General features: G+C 41.1%; 1 protein-coding gene across 1 annotated transcript in view; it reads left to right on the top strand.

Moving 5' to 3' along the window:
- Window positions 1–17,658, top strand: part of ctdp1 (CTD (carboxy-terminal domain, RNA polymerase II, polypeptide A) phosphatase, subunit 1) — a 120,059-nt gene that overhangs the window by 13,563 nt on the left and 88,838 nt on the right. The window contains exons 6-8 of the mRNA XM_034094173.1: window positions 550–640; window positions 1,605–1,771; window positions 10,469–11,495. Of these exons, the coding sequence (XP_033950064.1) occupies window positions 550–640; window positions 1,605–1,771; window positions 10,469–11,495 (1,285 nt within the window). The remainder of the gene's footprint in view (window positions 1–549; window positions 641–1,604; window positions 1,772–10,468; window positions 11,496–17,658) is intronic.

The following is a 17,658-nucleotide window of genomic DNA, read 5'->3' as shown; positions in this document are numbered from 1 at the left end:
AAAAATGTATTATCGAAATTACCTTGCACGATGTGAGGGTCTAAGGTCAGAGGGTGTCGTTTTCTCATACTGATATTCTGCACATTGCTGTATAGTGTCCTTACTGTAAGGTCATTATTATATGTATAGCACTTTGGCTCGACCAAAAATCGTTTTAAACACGTGCGATATAAATAAAACTTGATTTGATTTGATAAAGGCAAGAAAAACTAAATCATGTTGAAATGTCCACGATTGATTTAAGGAGAAAATACTGGGAGAAAAGGAAATGTCTGAACCCGAAGCAGTTTCTGGGTGTTTTTACTGCACTATATAAGTCCTGCACCTCTATGGAAACGGCATAATCATGACGAGAAGAAGCAAACCAGAATGTCTTATTTAAAGAGAGAATATTTGTATTGATGTGCCGTAGAAAAGATAAAACGGCATATATGCTTCTTTGAAATAAAGTGAAATACCTTCTGCGACCTTGCAGAGGAAGTTTCAAATATGCATCGTTTTTTTATTATTATTCACATCCATCTTTAATCTTCCTTTTTTCTCTTTTAGGTTTTCTGGATCCTGAAAAGAAGCTTTTCTCTCATCGGATTCTTTCCAGAGACGAATGCATCGACCCGTTCTCCAAGACGGGGAATCTAAGGTGGGACATTTGAAGAAGTCATTATTTAACCCTGTTTCGTTCTGAAGCATAAAGACACCCTTTGTATGTCTCATTTTGACTTCCTTACAAGGCCATGATGGTGGCTTTGAACAAATCATTTCTTCTGGAAGTGTTTTTCTCAAAGGACAATCTGTCTATGTTGTCAGTTAAAGAGGCTCGATTATGCTTTTTGGAGCTTTCCCTTTCCTGTAGTCTGTGATATATGTTTGTGTGCATGTAAATGGTCTGCAAAGGCTAACATGTCCTTCCAGAGGGAGTTTCAGACAGAGGGCACAGGCAGTATGAGAAAAGAGCTTTCTGAACATTAAAGCAGAGAGACATGAAGTACAGACACTACATACTGATATACACCTGAACATCAGCAGGAGAGGACTCTTTAAAGTAGAGACACCACATGCTGATATACACCTGAACATCAGCAGGAGAGGACTCTTTAAAGTAGAGACACCACATGCTGATATACACCTGAACATCAGCAGGAGAGGACTCTTTAAAGTAGAGACACTACATACTGATATACACCTGAACATCAGCAGGAGAGGACTCTTTAAAGTAGAGACACTACATACTGATATACACCTGAACATCAGCAGGAGAGGACTCTTTAAAGTAGAGACACTACATACTGATATACACCTGAACATCAGCAGGAGAGGACTCTTTAAAGTAGAGACACTACATACTGATATACACCTGAACATCAGCAGGAGAGGACTCTTTAAAGTAGAGACACTACATACTGATATACACCTGAACCTCAGCAGGAGAGGACTCTTAAATGCAGACGAGCTGAAATGGTAGTATCATTTTTTCTCTGTCCGCTTCACTTATAAGAAAGTAATTGATTTTAAATCTGTCACTCATTAGTTCAGCCACGCACAGATAAATAACAACCTTGCAGAGATTATAAACTCAGCTGTTTTGTGTTTTTGCTTCCTGACAGGAATCTCTTCCCCTGTGGCGACTCCATGGTCTCTATAATCGACGACCGAGAGGACGTGTGGAAGTTCGCCCCTAACCTCATCACTGTGAAGAAGTACATCTACTTCCAGGGAACGGGGGATATCAACGCTCCCCCCGGGTCCAGGGAGGCTCAATTGGCAAAGAAAGGTCAGTGCGACGGCTCAGTTTGAGTCGCCGAGAGGCTAAGCTCGGCTATGAGCTGCGACGCGTTTTCAAAGAGAGAACTGAAGTGAGATAGTTTCACCATATTTAATAAACAAAATCAAAGTGACAGCACAAGCTCACCCTCTGTCATCCGCACTCGACATGAAACCGGTGACATATACACAAACCACACCCATGTGACAATTACTCGAAGTGCTCAACAAACAAAGAAATAAAAGTGACGTAAACAAATAATAATAGAGAAGCCAAGTCCTTTCCGGGGACCTTATTTCGGAAAAAGTATGTATTGAAGTCGATGGAGAGAGAACGTATCTTTCGATCCCGTTTGAATTGTGCCACGAGTTACACACATGATGTTTGTCAATCTTAAAAAAGAATTTCCACGTAAAAAAAAAGTCACAGTTTGTCGTAAAACTGTTGAAATATAAGACTATGAAAAATACGCAACTAGAAAGACTACAAGTCCCAGAGTCCCGGTCCCGCATGCTGGCTCTCAGGAACCGACTAACTCCCCTTGTGTGTGTGCACAGCTCTCAACGCGCCCAGACTTGGAGTGATTTTCACCTCTTTTAATACTTTCCGCCTCGTTCTGAGAGAAAGAAGTGAAATGTTTCAACGTGACGGCCGTCTGGGTGTCTGGTGCGAGGCGGGAGATGTAGTTCATTGAGCGGTTTCACACAAACAAAATGTTACTTCACAGTTTTGACTTTAATTATCTTTTAAATTGACAAACATCATGTGTGTAATTCGTGGCACAATTCAAACGGGATCAAAAGATAATCTTTCTCTCTCCATTGACTTCAATACATACTTTATCAGAAATAAGGTCCCATGGAGGAAAGGGAGGGACTTCGCCTCTCTACAACACACATAATGAACTCGGGCTGAGTAGCATTGGGCTCCTGCAGTCGGTGCCCACACACTTCTTTTTGCAGGCAGCCTCTTTGAGGAGGTTTATGCAACACTGAGGGTCTAACGGGGCCAGAATGAGCGGAACCGTTTCCAGTTCTGTGCACACTGCGCTTTGAAAGCCACTGTTAGCTTCCCTGATCTCTGCCTGCAGGTATGAGTGTATAGTGCAGAATGTCTCATAGTTCAGCTCACAGTTGGAAATAGAGGGACAGAGTTTTACTGAACTGCATCTCACTGACACTCTGACATTAAGTGAAATGCAAAAAGAGGACAATTCTGTGCAAACTGGCAATGTATGAAGTTTAAATTGGGAATGCATCAGGGCCTCGCTCATTATCGAAGTGCTGTTTCATCGATGTATTTCACCTATTTCACCTTATAATCTGTCTATTATGGGGGGGGGATTGGAATTGGGCCCGAGTCAATTAATCAATGTTTATTTATAGCCCAATATCACAAATGTTACATTTGTCTCAGTGGACTTCACAGTGTGTACAGAATATCAGTATGACAATACGACACCCTCTGTCCTTAGACCCTCTGTCCTTAGACCCTCTGTCCTCAGACCCTCTGTCCTCAGACCCTCTGTCCTCAGACCCTCTGTCCTTAGACCCTCTGTCCTTAGAGCCTCTGTCTTTAGACCCTCACATCGTACAAGGAAACACTTCCGGAGAAAACCCACAGTTTAAAGGAACATGGGAGAAACCTCAGGGAGAGCAACAGAGGAGGGATCCCTCTCCCAGGACGGACAGACGTGCAATAGATGCCGTGTGGAAATCGAAGAGATAATACATTTGCAACATAGGTCGTCCAGATGTTTGGAAATGCATGTGTGTATAATAGGAAGATGAATCCACGAGGATATCCACCCAGGACCGATGATCCAGGACCACAGCCACGACTCAAGATCCAGCGCTCGCGATCCAGGACACAGGACCACAGGATCATCCATGACTCCGGATCCCGGCGTATATAGACACCAAAAAGAAAGACATGTGGGGAAGCTGGGTTAATGGAACATGAGTGTACACAGGTACAGACAGAGAGAAGGAAGAAGTAAGATGTCCCCCGACAGACTAAGCATATATCAGCAAAACTAGGGGCTGAATCTAATCAGCCCTAACTATAAGCTTTATCAAAAAGGAAGGTCTTAAGCGCACTCTTAAAAACGGATAGGGTGTCTGCCGCCCGAACACAAACTGGAAGCTGATTCCACAAATGTGGAGCTTGATAAGAAAAGGCTCTGGCTCCCATTGTACTTTCAGAGACTCTAGGAACAACCAACAACCCTGCATTCTTGGAACGCAATGCCCTCGTAGGCCAGCAGGGTATAATGAGTTCTTTAAGGTAAGATGGCGCCTGCCCATTAAGGGCTTTGTAGGCGAGTGTCAGACTACCCCGCAATTCAAAACCCAACATATTGCTTTTTCAAATACTCATCTATTCCATATCTACTCTGGTTTTTAGAAGAAAACCCGGCACACTGCTGTTAGAAAACTATTTATTTAAAACGATATTTTGATTGGGTTTTGTCATTGTCTTCTCCCTCAATGCCCGTGTTGTACAGTAATGTGTAAGCGTACTTAAATACATTTTTTAAATGGCAGAACTGCTCTAACGTTGTTCAGAAGTATTCCATGTATCATTATTGACTGCCGTGCTGTATGTAGAAGGCATACACGATGTCTCCATTAGGCGCCTGTGTCACATGGCGCACTCCGGAGAGTCAGTGAGGCGGCAGCGAGCAGTCATCAACACTGTGTCACTGTGCAGCCAGCATGCTGAGTTACATGATGAGCCCACACACCTCTCGTCGTGAATCAAAGCGCCGTGTTGTCGAGCGAAGCCTCCCATACTTCCACCTCTGCACGTCCCTCGGAGTCGGACTCGCAGTGTTGTTCTCTTCATTATTATCATGCTGCCTCTTCTGCTTGGAATAATGTTCAGAAGGAGCTGAAGCTGTCGGATGTGATCGCTATGGGGAAATTCAAGTAGGCCTGTCACGATAATTTATTTAGTTGGACGATACATTTTGTCGTATATATATATATATATATATATATATATATATATATATATGAGACAAACGATAATATTGTAGGCACCGTTGTAAGACCGCTGACATAATGATAATATATAATAATAATTCATGTACATCCTTTCAAACAGACTTTTTATTGAACATCCAACATTGCAAATGAAATGTGAAATAATATTCAAATATATAAATTATATATATATAATAAATAAAACAAATTAAATTATAAAAAATTAATTAAATCACACACAACCAAAATTATCGTTTTATTTTGATTACGTTGTTTTCGTAATCGTTGCAAGCCATAATCGTAATTGCGATTAAAATACGATTGAGCAGCCCTAGGAAGCTCTCTCTCTCTCTCTCCCTCTCTCTCTCTCCCTCTATCTCTCTATCTATCCCTCTCTCCCTCTCTCTCCCTCTCTATCTCTCCCTCTCTCTCCCTCTCTCTCCCTCTCTCTCTCTCTCTATCTCTCCCTCTCTATCTCTCTCTCCCTCTCTCTCTCTCCCTCTATCTCTCTCTCTCTCCCTCTCTCTCTCTCTCCCTCTCTATCTCTCCCTCTCTATCTCTCTCTCTCCCTCTCTCTCTCTCTCTCTCTCTCCCTCTCTCTCTCTCTCCCTCTCTCTCTCTATCTCTATCTCTCCTCTCTCTCTCTCTCTCTCCCCTCTCTCTCTCTCTCTCTCTCTCTCTCTCTCTCTCTCTCTGAGCACACATTGTCTCACAAGCAAAGAAAAACGTCCTTAAACCCACAGTAAAGCGTACAGTCCGCTGTCCATACAAAGACCCAGACGCCTCAACAGGCCATATCCAAATCTGTATTTCAAAGTTTTCGAGCAAGGAACACCAACATGTTTGCATTGTCGGGCATCTTTGATTGCAAACTGTCGGGAAGGCGGGGGCTCTCCGTCTCCAGCTGCCGTGTTCGCTCCCAGCTGGGAAAACGGAATGGGGTGGTCGTGTTTCAGATGCAGTTTAAGGTTGGTCGTATTGCTTAGCTTTCGTTGCTACCTCATAAGGGGTACTAACGGAACTTACGGGGAAAAGTACTCTGGTGTGAACGCGCCATTTGTTCTGGGCATGTCATGTTCGAGTCTGAGACCTGAAAAACAGGCTCAATAGGTTAAGACCAAAACTCATGTATAACAATTTCCTTACTTGCATTATATAAGCACTAATTAGAGGGTTATTGAGGTTAAAACTCAACTAATGGCCGATTACCGTAGTTTTCGGAATATAAGCCGCGACTTTTCCCCCCATTTTTTTGTACAGCTAACGGCCACTAGGGAACCTCCTACATCAGGGGTGTCAAACTCAATTTCATCACGGGCCACATTAGAATGATGGTTGCACTCAAAGGGCCGGTGGTAACTTTAAGACTATATAAATATAGATAATAAATATAAAATAATGTATAATTTTACAATATTTCCTCTGCATTGGATTATTATCGGATAGGGTAATAACTTAATAATTAACTATGTCTAAAAGCAGAAGTCTAGGGCAAATCATTGCAAGTCTCTTCATTGCGCATGTCACAAAATGAGATGCATTGTGGGACATGTAGTTTATGGGCAACGTTCTCCTGTAAAGCGGCACGTAACATTATAATAAACTTATTATATTCTTTGCAAGCTCTTGTGGGCCACATAAAATGAAGTGGCGGGCCGGATTTGGCCCCCGGGCCTTGAGTTTGACACCCCTGTCCTACATCTATGGATTTTACAGGTAAAATTAACCACCTTTAACACTATGGGCTCTATGACCGGTCCGCGCCCGCCACCTTTAAGCGGAAAAATTATTGAAAAATAACTGCCGTGTGTGGAATTAACAAATACCATTTTTAAAAACAATTTTAAATGATCAGAGCAGGAAACAAGCTGCTTGCAGTGAATCTCCTTGGAGACCTTTTGTAGGACCTTCTCGTTTACACCCACTCTCAGGCTGTCTCATCAATTAGTGAGAAGTCATGGTTGTGCTGATTACATGTTATAATAACAGCTGCCAGTCTCAGCAAGGGACCTTCTATTGATGCATCAAATACATCTTTGCACTTGGTTTCTTTCTGCAAATACCGAAGCACATCACTGCAGCGTAGCTCCATGCTGTCGGCAAATATTTGTTTACATTTTTATAATTGCATGAAAGGAGACGTTTTCAGAAGTCTGTGTGCAGTTTCCGTGTCTCCAGACGTTCATGTTCAAGTGAATGTTTAGTACGCATACGCAACTAGCTACCGGTATATCGAAAACTACCATGTAGATTGTCAGCTCCTCTTGAAAGATTAGACCGAAATGCAAGTAGCATCTAACCAGGAGTGCACAAAGAAGCAGTGAAGTGACGTGTAATATATAGTTTGATATAAGAATCAACGCATGACGGATGTAAAGACGGTAGTAAAAAGATATTGAGATGCTGCAAACAATGCACGTCTAACAGTTCTAAGAGTAATTTGTCTTTAAGGATCTATTAATCACTCATGAAAAGTTTTCCCTACAGTCTAATTTGATGCATTCGTCCGGAGTCCACTGGACTGCGTATTTTATTTCGTGCTATGCCTACTCTGATTATTATTATTATTATTATTATAGCCCTTTCCATCCAGCCATGTAGCTGCACTACTCTTATCACTGATGGAGTAGTTTGTTATCTAGTAACTTTACTTTTCATCTTACTATCTTAAAATGGAACGATGCTTTCCTCCAAGCGCCTTCATTCTGATTGACAAGTTTGACTCCATCAGTATTTGTACCTCCACACGTCTCATGGATTAGAGTTGGCTACAGAATTTTAAATCCTCGCTAAAATAGTATCACTTGCACTGGAATGACTCGCTGTACCCAGAGGACTCCGATTTGCCTTAGAGGGAGATTTCTGCAGAGTTTTCTGCCAACATGAGCATCTCTTCCCGAGTCTGGGTTATCCTCCGGGGACAGAAACTACTAGTGTGAAATGATAGGAAGGTTATTACTAAAAGGTTTATAATCACAGGGTTACAGACCCTCAAGTATCTATTGATGCGATAAAGTACATCGTGAAGAGGGCCATAACCTTTATTGCTAGCAAGGTTATCACAAACTAAACTTTGCTTAATGAAAACCAAAAGAATAAGGGATTGCCTATGATCTAACTGGATATGGGATGCAGATTTATACTTGAATATATTGTTTTATGTTGTGACCTTGCAAAATCAGTCTTATATTACCATTATAGGTCAGTGGGGGTAAAGATGTTTTGGTATTGGGACCCCAAAACTAACAAAGTAGTTGGAGGTGACACAAAAGGGACATTAGGTGTTATTTGTAAAAGCAAACTTACGAAAAAGGACATTTTAAGTGGTTAACCTGTTAAGCCCCAAGGTCCCCGCCGGCGGGTACCCTTGTTTTTATTCTCTCACGACACTGTGTCTCAGGGGATCTTAATATTTAAGAACCTATTAATGTGTTAGCTGAGATTATTCCCGTTAATCTGGTATAACTGACGATACAAACCATTTTTACCTCATAAGAAGTCTCATAAGAAGCATCTAAATGACCCCTGAGCGAAAAATGCTAACCTATTACTGCACTGATAATCACTCCTAGCTCCCTTATTACTTATCCTAGGTACACATCCAACACATCGTTTATGATCGCAAGGAGACACAGAATCTAACGGTGCCCACCTCAACACTGAAAGATACAAAATCGCGACATTGTCAACAAAAACGTACATCAAAACAAGTGGTGCTAGGTAGCCCACAACGCTAACATGGCTTACCTTTGTCTTTGTCTGGTCTAAACTGGTCTTCAATGGCATTAAAACGATAAAAAAAACGATGCTGAAGTTAATCCAATGTGTCTGTGTCCCTTTGAATGATTTCTGATAATCCATGAGCAATAAATCTGCTTTTCGGTTTTGAGATGTCAGACCTAGAGACAGCTTCATTCTGGAGCAAAACTGTGTGCGCGAAGCCCCCACCTTTTCGTTTTGCCATGTGTGTGGGGAGATTCCCCTTCGATTCGATTGGCTCTCACGGTCAGAAAGACAAGGGGGGCCAGAGATAAGGAAAATCCACCCAAATGGCCCCAGAAGGTTTTTTTGTTGCTAAATCTGTCTAAAAAGGTCAAATATCACTTGTTTTGCATCAATCTTGATACACAGTACTTATTATATGTTGTACTTTGGATTCCTAAAGCTTTTAGTCTACTAACCCATCATCCAAGGTTAGTTTTCACTATAAGTACAACATGTTTTTTGGACGGACACTATAATTTACAGTTTATCATGTTCAATCTGAATTTTCTTTAAAATAAGAAACATCTATATTGATTCTGACTTTTCTACATCCAACTCACAGGTTTATCATTACTTTGAGAAAAAAGATTATTAATTTAACCCTTTTAGAAGGGAAGATATGGTCATTTGTTCTGGGAATGTCATTTTCGAGCCTGAAACCTGAAAAACAGGCTCGGGGCATAACGGGTTAAGGAAGTTAAGAATGTTAATATGAAAATATTCTTGGATTAATTAAGTTTGACTGATTCTCAAATACTTTTTCATTTATATATTTTTATCCAGGTGAAAATGATTTCATTGTCATTTGTCTAATATTGAACACTTTGGCGCTCCATTAGTGTCAGGATGGGGATTATCCGATGTAAATTAGGCCAGAATCCTAGGGGTGCTCCGATCGATCGGCCGCCGATATTCAGTCTCTGCCGATTCCGTCTCTGCCGATCGTGAGAGCCGATCACATGATGTAAAATACATGACACTTTTCTCTGTGCGCGGCAAAACAAGCTCGCCAAAATGGCTTCACCAGTCTGGCAATATTTTAAGGTGTCCGAAAAAGACCATAAAATAGCGGTATGCAACGTGTGTGAAGCAGAAATCCTGCAGCTCCACCCGCTGTGACGGACCGGTGAGCGAAGCAACACACACACTAAGAGTTAGACCTAACACACTTAGCTATTTTATCTACCTCTGGAACAAGCTACACTAGGCAAGGCAAGGCAAGTTTATTTATAAAAAATGAAAGACATAAAGAAAATGGCATTTAAAATCAGTCATTAAAAAGAAACGCTAATAAAATAAACATTAAAAGAAAAAATACATGGATAAAAGTTACAGTGCAGTTTAAGATATGAATAGTTCAATTAAAAGCAGCGGCAAAAAGAAAAGTCTTCAGCCTGGATTTAAAAGTAGTAAGAGTTGCAGCGGACCTGCAGGTTCACTAGTACATATATTTATTCTTCACTGTCGGGTAGGGCTGCTCAATTAATCGTATTTTAATCACGATTACGATTATGGCTTGCAACGATTACGAAAACAACGTAATCGAAATAAAACGATTTATTTTTGTATTATTACGTTTTTCAGTTGAATTATACTTAAAGTTCAGGGTAATCAACTGTTAAAAACATACTGTTCAAATCGTTTTTCTCCAATAAATGGATGTTTTCAAAGTCGCAATTACAATTATTGACCTAAATAATCGAGATTGTGATTTTTGCCATAATCGAGCAGCCCTACTGTCGGGTCACTCATTACTGGATCAGTGAGCTGCATGAGACGGATAAGGACCGGCTATCGGCCGATACTGATTCCGGCTATCGGCCGATACTGATTCCGGCGATCGGCCTCAAAATTGGCGATCGGAGCATCCCTAGCTGTTACTCATAAAATAGCTTTTGAAGCGTGTTTCGTTGTTGTTATTACATGTTTTGTAATAACTTTGTCTTGTTTCCAGCAGGTGCTGCGTCAAGTCGATCGGCGGATAGCACAGAAGGGACTCTTGGTGCCGAAGAACAGAATAACGGACCCAGGAAAAAGACCAAAGACCAAAGCATTTCTGCCAAGGAAGAGTCCACAACACCTCAGGAAGTTCCCACAAATGAACGGACACATCCCAAAGAGGTTGTGGAGGACGAGTCAGGGAAAGTTAAAGGGTCGGAGACTGACGCAGAGTCGAGGGAAACTCAGGTTAGCGACAGTACACATGTCAAGGAAGATGATGGCAACAGGACATTGGTTACGAAAGCGCTAGAGGAGAGTTCAAACTCATCAGTGCCGACCCATGAGTCTAATAACTTGGCATTTGACCTTTCCAGTGACAGTGACAATGACTCCGTAACCAACAAGCCTTCCACACCAGAGAGTGAGAGTGAAGGCAAGACGAATAAGAAATCTGGGCAGGAAGAGGTCAAGAAAGACCATGGAGAAGGGACGAAGGAAGTGGAAAGTAACTGTAAAAGTGAAGGAGAAACCGGTTCTGAATCGGCAGAACCTTCAGGAGTTCTTCCACCAGACCCCGAGTTGGGAAATGGCTGCCCCGATAAAAGAGAACCAGAAACCGAGTCCCAGAACAGCGAACAATCCGGAGTCACAATGGGGGAAGAGCTGCTCGACCAGAGTATGGAGGACGAGGAGGAAGAAGATGAAGAAGAAACCGATATCGACCAGGACGATCACTTGATCTACCTGGAGGAAGTTCTGGAAAGGATCCACGGCGAGTACTACACAAGATACGAAGCCTACCTGAAGAAGGAGGGATCTGAAACGCCGGATATGCGCAAGATTGCCCCGGAGTTGAAAAGTAAAACACTGGAAGGAACGACGGTAGTGTTCAGTGGACTTTACCCGACAAACTACCCGATGGAGAGGACCAGAGAGCACTACCACGCCAAAGCACTGGGGGCGAAGATCGGAAAACATCTGGTTCTGAACGCCCAAGATCCCAATCGGACGACTCATCTCATCGCAGCGAGAGCCGGTATGTAGATATGTGTGTATGCCGTTGAACGGGCAGTGGTATTATTAAGGTCAAATTTAACAATGAATTCGATTAGATTCAACTTTATTGTCATTGTGCAAAGTACAGGTACAAGCCAATGAAATGCAGTTAGTATACAACCAGAAATGCAAGATGTGCTAAGTATAATTAAATACAAGGTGCATATTATAAAAACTGACAATACAGGGAGCAAATTTATTGAATGAGCAAAAAATCTACAATATACAGATGTAAGTATTGACCCCTTTTGTCACAAATGTACTCAAATAACACATTATAATAGCATATTATCAATAAGTAAAGTCCCCTATGGGCTTTGCTGTTGAACAGGCATACAGTGGTAGCATTATTATTTTTTTTTACTTTATTTTCATTTGTCTTAAACAACACATACAGTGTCAAAGACAACCAAAAACAGGTGTGCAGGTTGTCCATTTTTTTTTGGACCTACAGAATAATATAAGATTAATATTACAAACACATCTAACATGATCAATCACATCACAGCACAACAACCACAACAAAAAAACATAAAAAGGTTGAGATAAATGTTAGACATGGTTGACTGTAGTAAATCTGTATCAATGTCAAATTTAACAATGAATTGAGCCTTTTGGTCAACAATGTACTCGAATAACACATAACAGCATTTTGGTTGATTTTTAAGTTGACATAATATCAATAAGTGAAGTCCCAGTGGTAGCATTGTCAAATTTAACAATGAATTGACCCTTTTAAACCTTTGTTGGTATTATGGCCGCTACTCAAAGCAATTATAGTTTTGAGACTTAGGCCCCGTTTACACGGGAACGCAAACTAAACGAACCAAATTCAATATCAAAAAAGTCTTCCGTTCACACGGATACGGCTCAATAAACGTGTCCATTTACACGAGACCGCTCGACCCGCTGGAGACGCTGTAGTAAATGCCGGGCCTGTAAGTGGCGCTGTACTTCCGCCACAAAATACACCAAAAGCAGCGAAGAAGTCCTCCGAGCATGGTTGCCATGGTTGCCTGGTTGTCCTTCGGTTTATTCTCCGCGGTGGATTTAGCAACATGTAGTTCTCCATGTCCACTTGTTGCTGATGGTTGTGGTAGAGGAGCTGTAGATTTTGCACTAACATCAGTAGCAGTAGCTAGTACTGACCATGCTACAGCAGTGAGCAGCAGAGGTGGGGAGAGGCGGGGCTAGGAAAATGTCAGGAAAACGATCGTATGTCCTATACGATCGTTTTCCTGACATTTTCAGTACACACTGAGCCGTTTGCCCCCCCAGAGTGTTCCGTCCGCAGATCTACCCACCTTGGAACCCGTTACCGTTTGAGGGCTCCGTTTCCGCGGTTCCGTTACGGCCTCGTGTGAACAAACGGGCTATACGAAAGAGAAAAGTAGGGGATACAACCCGTTTCGTTCCCGTGTAAACAGCACCTAACTGGAACTGGATTTGGACGATTGATTTTGATATTGAGAAACTTTTTCTGACCTGCAAATATAGTTTGGGTAGTTTCTTTTAGAAGCTATGTGCTATAACCTTTTGTAATTGGTGCAAGCCATGCTTTGCTAATGAGGCTACAATTCAAGAAAGGTCATCGACAGCTTGTTTAAATGCCGGGGTTTCTGACATATTGGCAAATGTATGTGTTTGAACCATTGTCAAAACTCTAAATGAGCAGAGATAATTGAGATTGAATGTCATCACAATTATTGTATTTCAGAGGTTAGACATTTCCAGTGTCATGAGCTGTCGTTAGCATATAAAAAGCAAGGTCTACAAACTGTAGGGACGTTATTAAATTAATGGCATCTCTGGAACAGCAACAATAGATAATGATTAGTTTGCATTAGCATGAAATTTAACAGTTCTGTCCCGGTATACAGACAGGAAACATTGAGGCTGATATCAGTGTGCTAAAGTACTTGATTTTGTGTTTGGCATTGGGATATTTTTTTTTTAAAATCCTCTGGAGCAGAGAGGAGCTGTGGATTATTGTTATTGATTAATGCATCAGTGTTTCTTCGGGTCAAAAACACTAAACTCACAATTTTTAAAATGAAAGCGTTTAGTTTATTTCATAAAAGAGCACATGTTCAATGTGAAAAGTGACAGTAGATATAGATTAGTTGCAATTTGGTGCTATATTTATATAAAAAAAAAAAATAATAATAAAAAAAAAAATTATTATTATTTTTTAAACACCTTGAATTTCAGGGGGTGCGCGGGGCTCCGTTGGCAGGGTGCAGCACCCCTCCAAGATAATGGTAACCCTAAATATTAAAAACTGTTAATATTTACTTCAATTATGTGACTGTCTATGTTTCCTGAAGTTATTGAATTGCTCTTTTCACTGCACTGTTAGTGTACAGTTGTATTATTATTGTGCTGCTGTGTTTATTGTATTGTTGTAACTCTGGCACAACAATTTCCTTCAGGATAAATGAAGTCCTGCTATCTTATCTTACTGCTAGGTAAATGAAGGCATTTAAACACGTTACATTTATATGCCAAAGCAAATCTGCACCAAGATTATAATCAAGTATGCTTGTTGTGAAGACTGGTTTGAACCAGTTTGCACTAGGTCCTGAGATCTTCTGTTATACGAGCTCCTCACCTATTGGCTTGTTTTTAAGCCTTTTCATGTAATCGTTTATTTGGTAGGGACAATGCATGGTAATGAACACAAAACATTAAGATGTGTCAAGCGTAACAGTGCCAGATTTGAGCTAATTTCCATCCCTCGCATAAAGTCCATGTAAACATTTATAAATAAAGCACATACTTTTAAAAGACTTAAAAATGTCAAAACTCAAATTGTGTTTCTCAAGGATGGTGCAGAGGTGGTATGAATGTGGCTTTCTGTCAAACAGCTTGATAGCTCTCTTGTACAGCTGTTCTATGGGTTTCAGGTAGAGATGATCCGATCACGTGATTTTCAAAAGATCGGAATCGGGAGAAAAAAATCGGGGATCGGGATTTATTTTTTATTTTATTTTTAAAAATATTTTTATTATTTTATTTCATGTTACAAAACAAAAAGGACCATGTTGACGTCTTAAAGTCATCCTGAGGCCTCAGTTTTGGTTTAAAATTACACAACATCATGTATGTGTTGCTTCTCTTGGGCTTGTTTTCAGACCTGGTTGCTTATTCCTCTGAAAGCAACAGAGTGGGCGCAGTGTCTAATAGTAGCAGTCAGCTAACGAGAGGCTACGTTCAGCTGGTGGCTCGGGAGTCGGGACAGAGAAAATGTCAGGAGTTTGAAAGTATTATAAAATTGAAAGCGAAGGCAGTGTAACAGCCAGATGCAATGTTTGCAAGGCGGAGGTTCCGCGTGGTGGAAAGAACAGAGCTACGTTCAACACGACCAATCTAACACGCCACCTGAGAAACAAACACCAACAACAACACGACGAGTACACAGCGGCCACTCGGGGAACGGCACTGATACAACCGACACTTTCAGAGGCTTTCAAAAGGAAAGAGAAACTGCCCCAGAACAGAGAAAAGGCCAAAAGAATAACAGCCAAGATAGCTGAATTCATCGCGTTGGATGACCAGCCGTTATCTGTTACCTTTTTCTCTCTTAATGCATTGCATAAAGATCGGATCGGGAAAAATCGGTATCGGCAGATTGTCAAAATCAAATGATCGGAATCGGATCCGGAGCAAAAAAAGGTGATCGGGACATCCCTAGTTTCAGGTTTGTGGCTCAAGCAAACGGCCAGTTTGTCAAACAGTATTCAATGTGGGATAGAAAGAATCACGCAGTGGAGGTGTGACTTTGCAGCATTGACACTTGAGAGAGGTCTGCACACTGGTATCAACAAACGGATTTATGCAGCTTCAAAAATGAATGTTTCAAATGGATTACTTCCCTGAGACCGCCCCGTCCTCCTGTAATTAGAGCCAATTGATTGACACAAACACAGTTCGCTGCTTTCTGACATTAATCATGAATGCTGGAGGCCGGTTGTGTTTTTCTCCACAAATGGGACGGGATTTCTATTAAAAAAGCTGGTGAAATATGTATTGTTAGCACAAACAAGACCCATGTGGAAAGTAATGTACTGCCGTGAGTAAACCTGTTTTTAAAAGAGGTTGACCGTCCTCAAGGGTCCTTATTTAAATCAGAATGTAAACTTTAATCCCATTTTTACATTTAAATTTGCCACGTTGTCTGTCAGTGGTACTACGCAGTTCAGTGGGCAATATTCCAATGTTTTTTAAATTGAAATACAAACAATTTAACCACATTTTTCATTGATGCAAGTAATATTTAAATAAGAAAGCTTAATGAAAACAGTTTTGGATATAGTTTATTTTTAAGACTTTAACATTCGAAGAGCTTACAGATATTTAATTCTACTTTAAATGTGGTCAGAAAATGCATTAAAGTATTTTAATGCAATTTGGATTATTGCTCTTTTCTCACATTATAACAGTATTTTGGTTAATTGTTTTAAGTTGACATATTATCAATTAGTAAAGTCCCCTATGGGCTTCCTTACAATGTCCTGTTCTAAGGGATATTACTATCATCCCAGCTGCAGTCGTACATGATCTAGTCATTAACAAGACAATAACACCACAACAAAAGACCTCATCCCCTTCAGAGCACCCTCATCCCCGCTAAGAAAAAAGCTATTTTAATCCAAAGAGCCCCAAAAGGGGATTCACGCCGGCGTTGCTTCCAAAACTCTACTTTATCTTCGGAAAACAAGCACAGGAAGTGGCACTGTTGCCGTGGGAGACGCCCCGTCGTGAGCAGCACTTGGCAATCAGTCGTCTTGTTCATCGCAACGAGAGGAAAATCTGCCAAACATGGAACAAGAGCAACGCGAGCAATAGGTCACGTAATCTGGGGAGTGTGGAGAGATGCTGAGAATAAATGGTTTCAGAACGGCGTATTTGACAGGAATTCGCCTTGAGAAGTCTTAAGATTTACGTTGTGTTTTCTTTACTGCTGGTTACAGATATAATACAGCTTTAAAAAGAAACATTCCTTTGGTTTTGGTGGACGCAGTTGAGCATATTTAGTGCTTAATTAATACAAAAGGGTTGGCTAAGAGGTAGAGTTATTTACTGCTCTGTAATTATTAGGGATGCTCCGATCGGCAATTTTGGGGCCGATCGCCGGAATCAGTATCGCCTAACTGTCCAGGCCAGAAGCTTTTATTCACTGCTGCAAATACAACGTCTAACCTCAACAAGCACCTGCTAACGTGAAGCTAATAGCTACCTCCGAATCCAGAGTGAGGATGTCGAGCAAAGTAACGAGTAACACTGTAGGTGCTAGGGATGCATATCGTTGACTTTTTTACGATACCACTGAACGATACCGATACTCAACCGATACATATCGTGATACTTTGAAAATGTATCATCCCACAATTACTCCCATGAAGCGCTTTACGATATAGTTAACATGTCAAATGAATATTAAATTAAATTGTGGGACTTCTTGGACCTTTCAGTACTGAACAAACAATGAAAGATACATAAAAAATATGAAGAAACCCGATTATGGAATATCTTTTATAACACATCAGGTGTGCCGCGTGAATAGCACATCTTGTCGATGCAAACAGACCGTTATAGCTCCGTTATAATTAATGTTAAACCTGAGATTCGACTAGAGAACAAATACATAATAGAATAAAGGTCATGAGATCTCGGCATTGCACAAACAAACAAATCTCATCTTTAAAATCAACATTTGCCTTCGCTGGCGAGAGAAAACAAATCCCACCACAGTTCATTTGTGGGACTTACCTTTCTAGTATCGAACAAACAATGAAAAATACATGAAATATGAAGAAAAACGATTATGCAATATAATTTATAACACCCGCCATCACGGGCCACGGACTCACTTTGAAAATTAATTGAAATTGAATTTTGTTTTTTAAAGTATCGAAACCGGATCTGATTTCGGTACGGTATATCGTAGCCACCAGTAACCGGTATTTCGGTGATACCCTCCCTCTCTCTCCTTCTCTCTCTCTCTCCCTCTCTCTCCCTCTCTCCCTCTCCCTCTCTCTCTCTCGCTCTCTCTCCCTCTCTTCCCCCCCTCTCTCTCCCTCTCTCTCTCTCCCTCTCTCTCCTTCTCTCTCTCTCCCTCCCCTCTCTCTCTCCCTCTCTCTCTCT

This window comes from Pseudochaenichthys georgianus, chromosome 11, assembly GCF_902827115.2.
Source record: "Pseudochaenichthys georgianus chromosome 11, fPseGeo1.2, whole genome shotgun sequence".
Lineage (NCBI taxonomy): Eukaryota > Metazoa > Chordata > Actinopteri > Perciformes > Channichthyidae > Pseudochaenichthys > Pseudochaenichthys georgianus.
The sequence above is the reverse complement of the archived record's forward strand: the minus strand, read 5'-3'. Positions and strand labels throughout refer to the sequence as shown.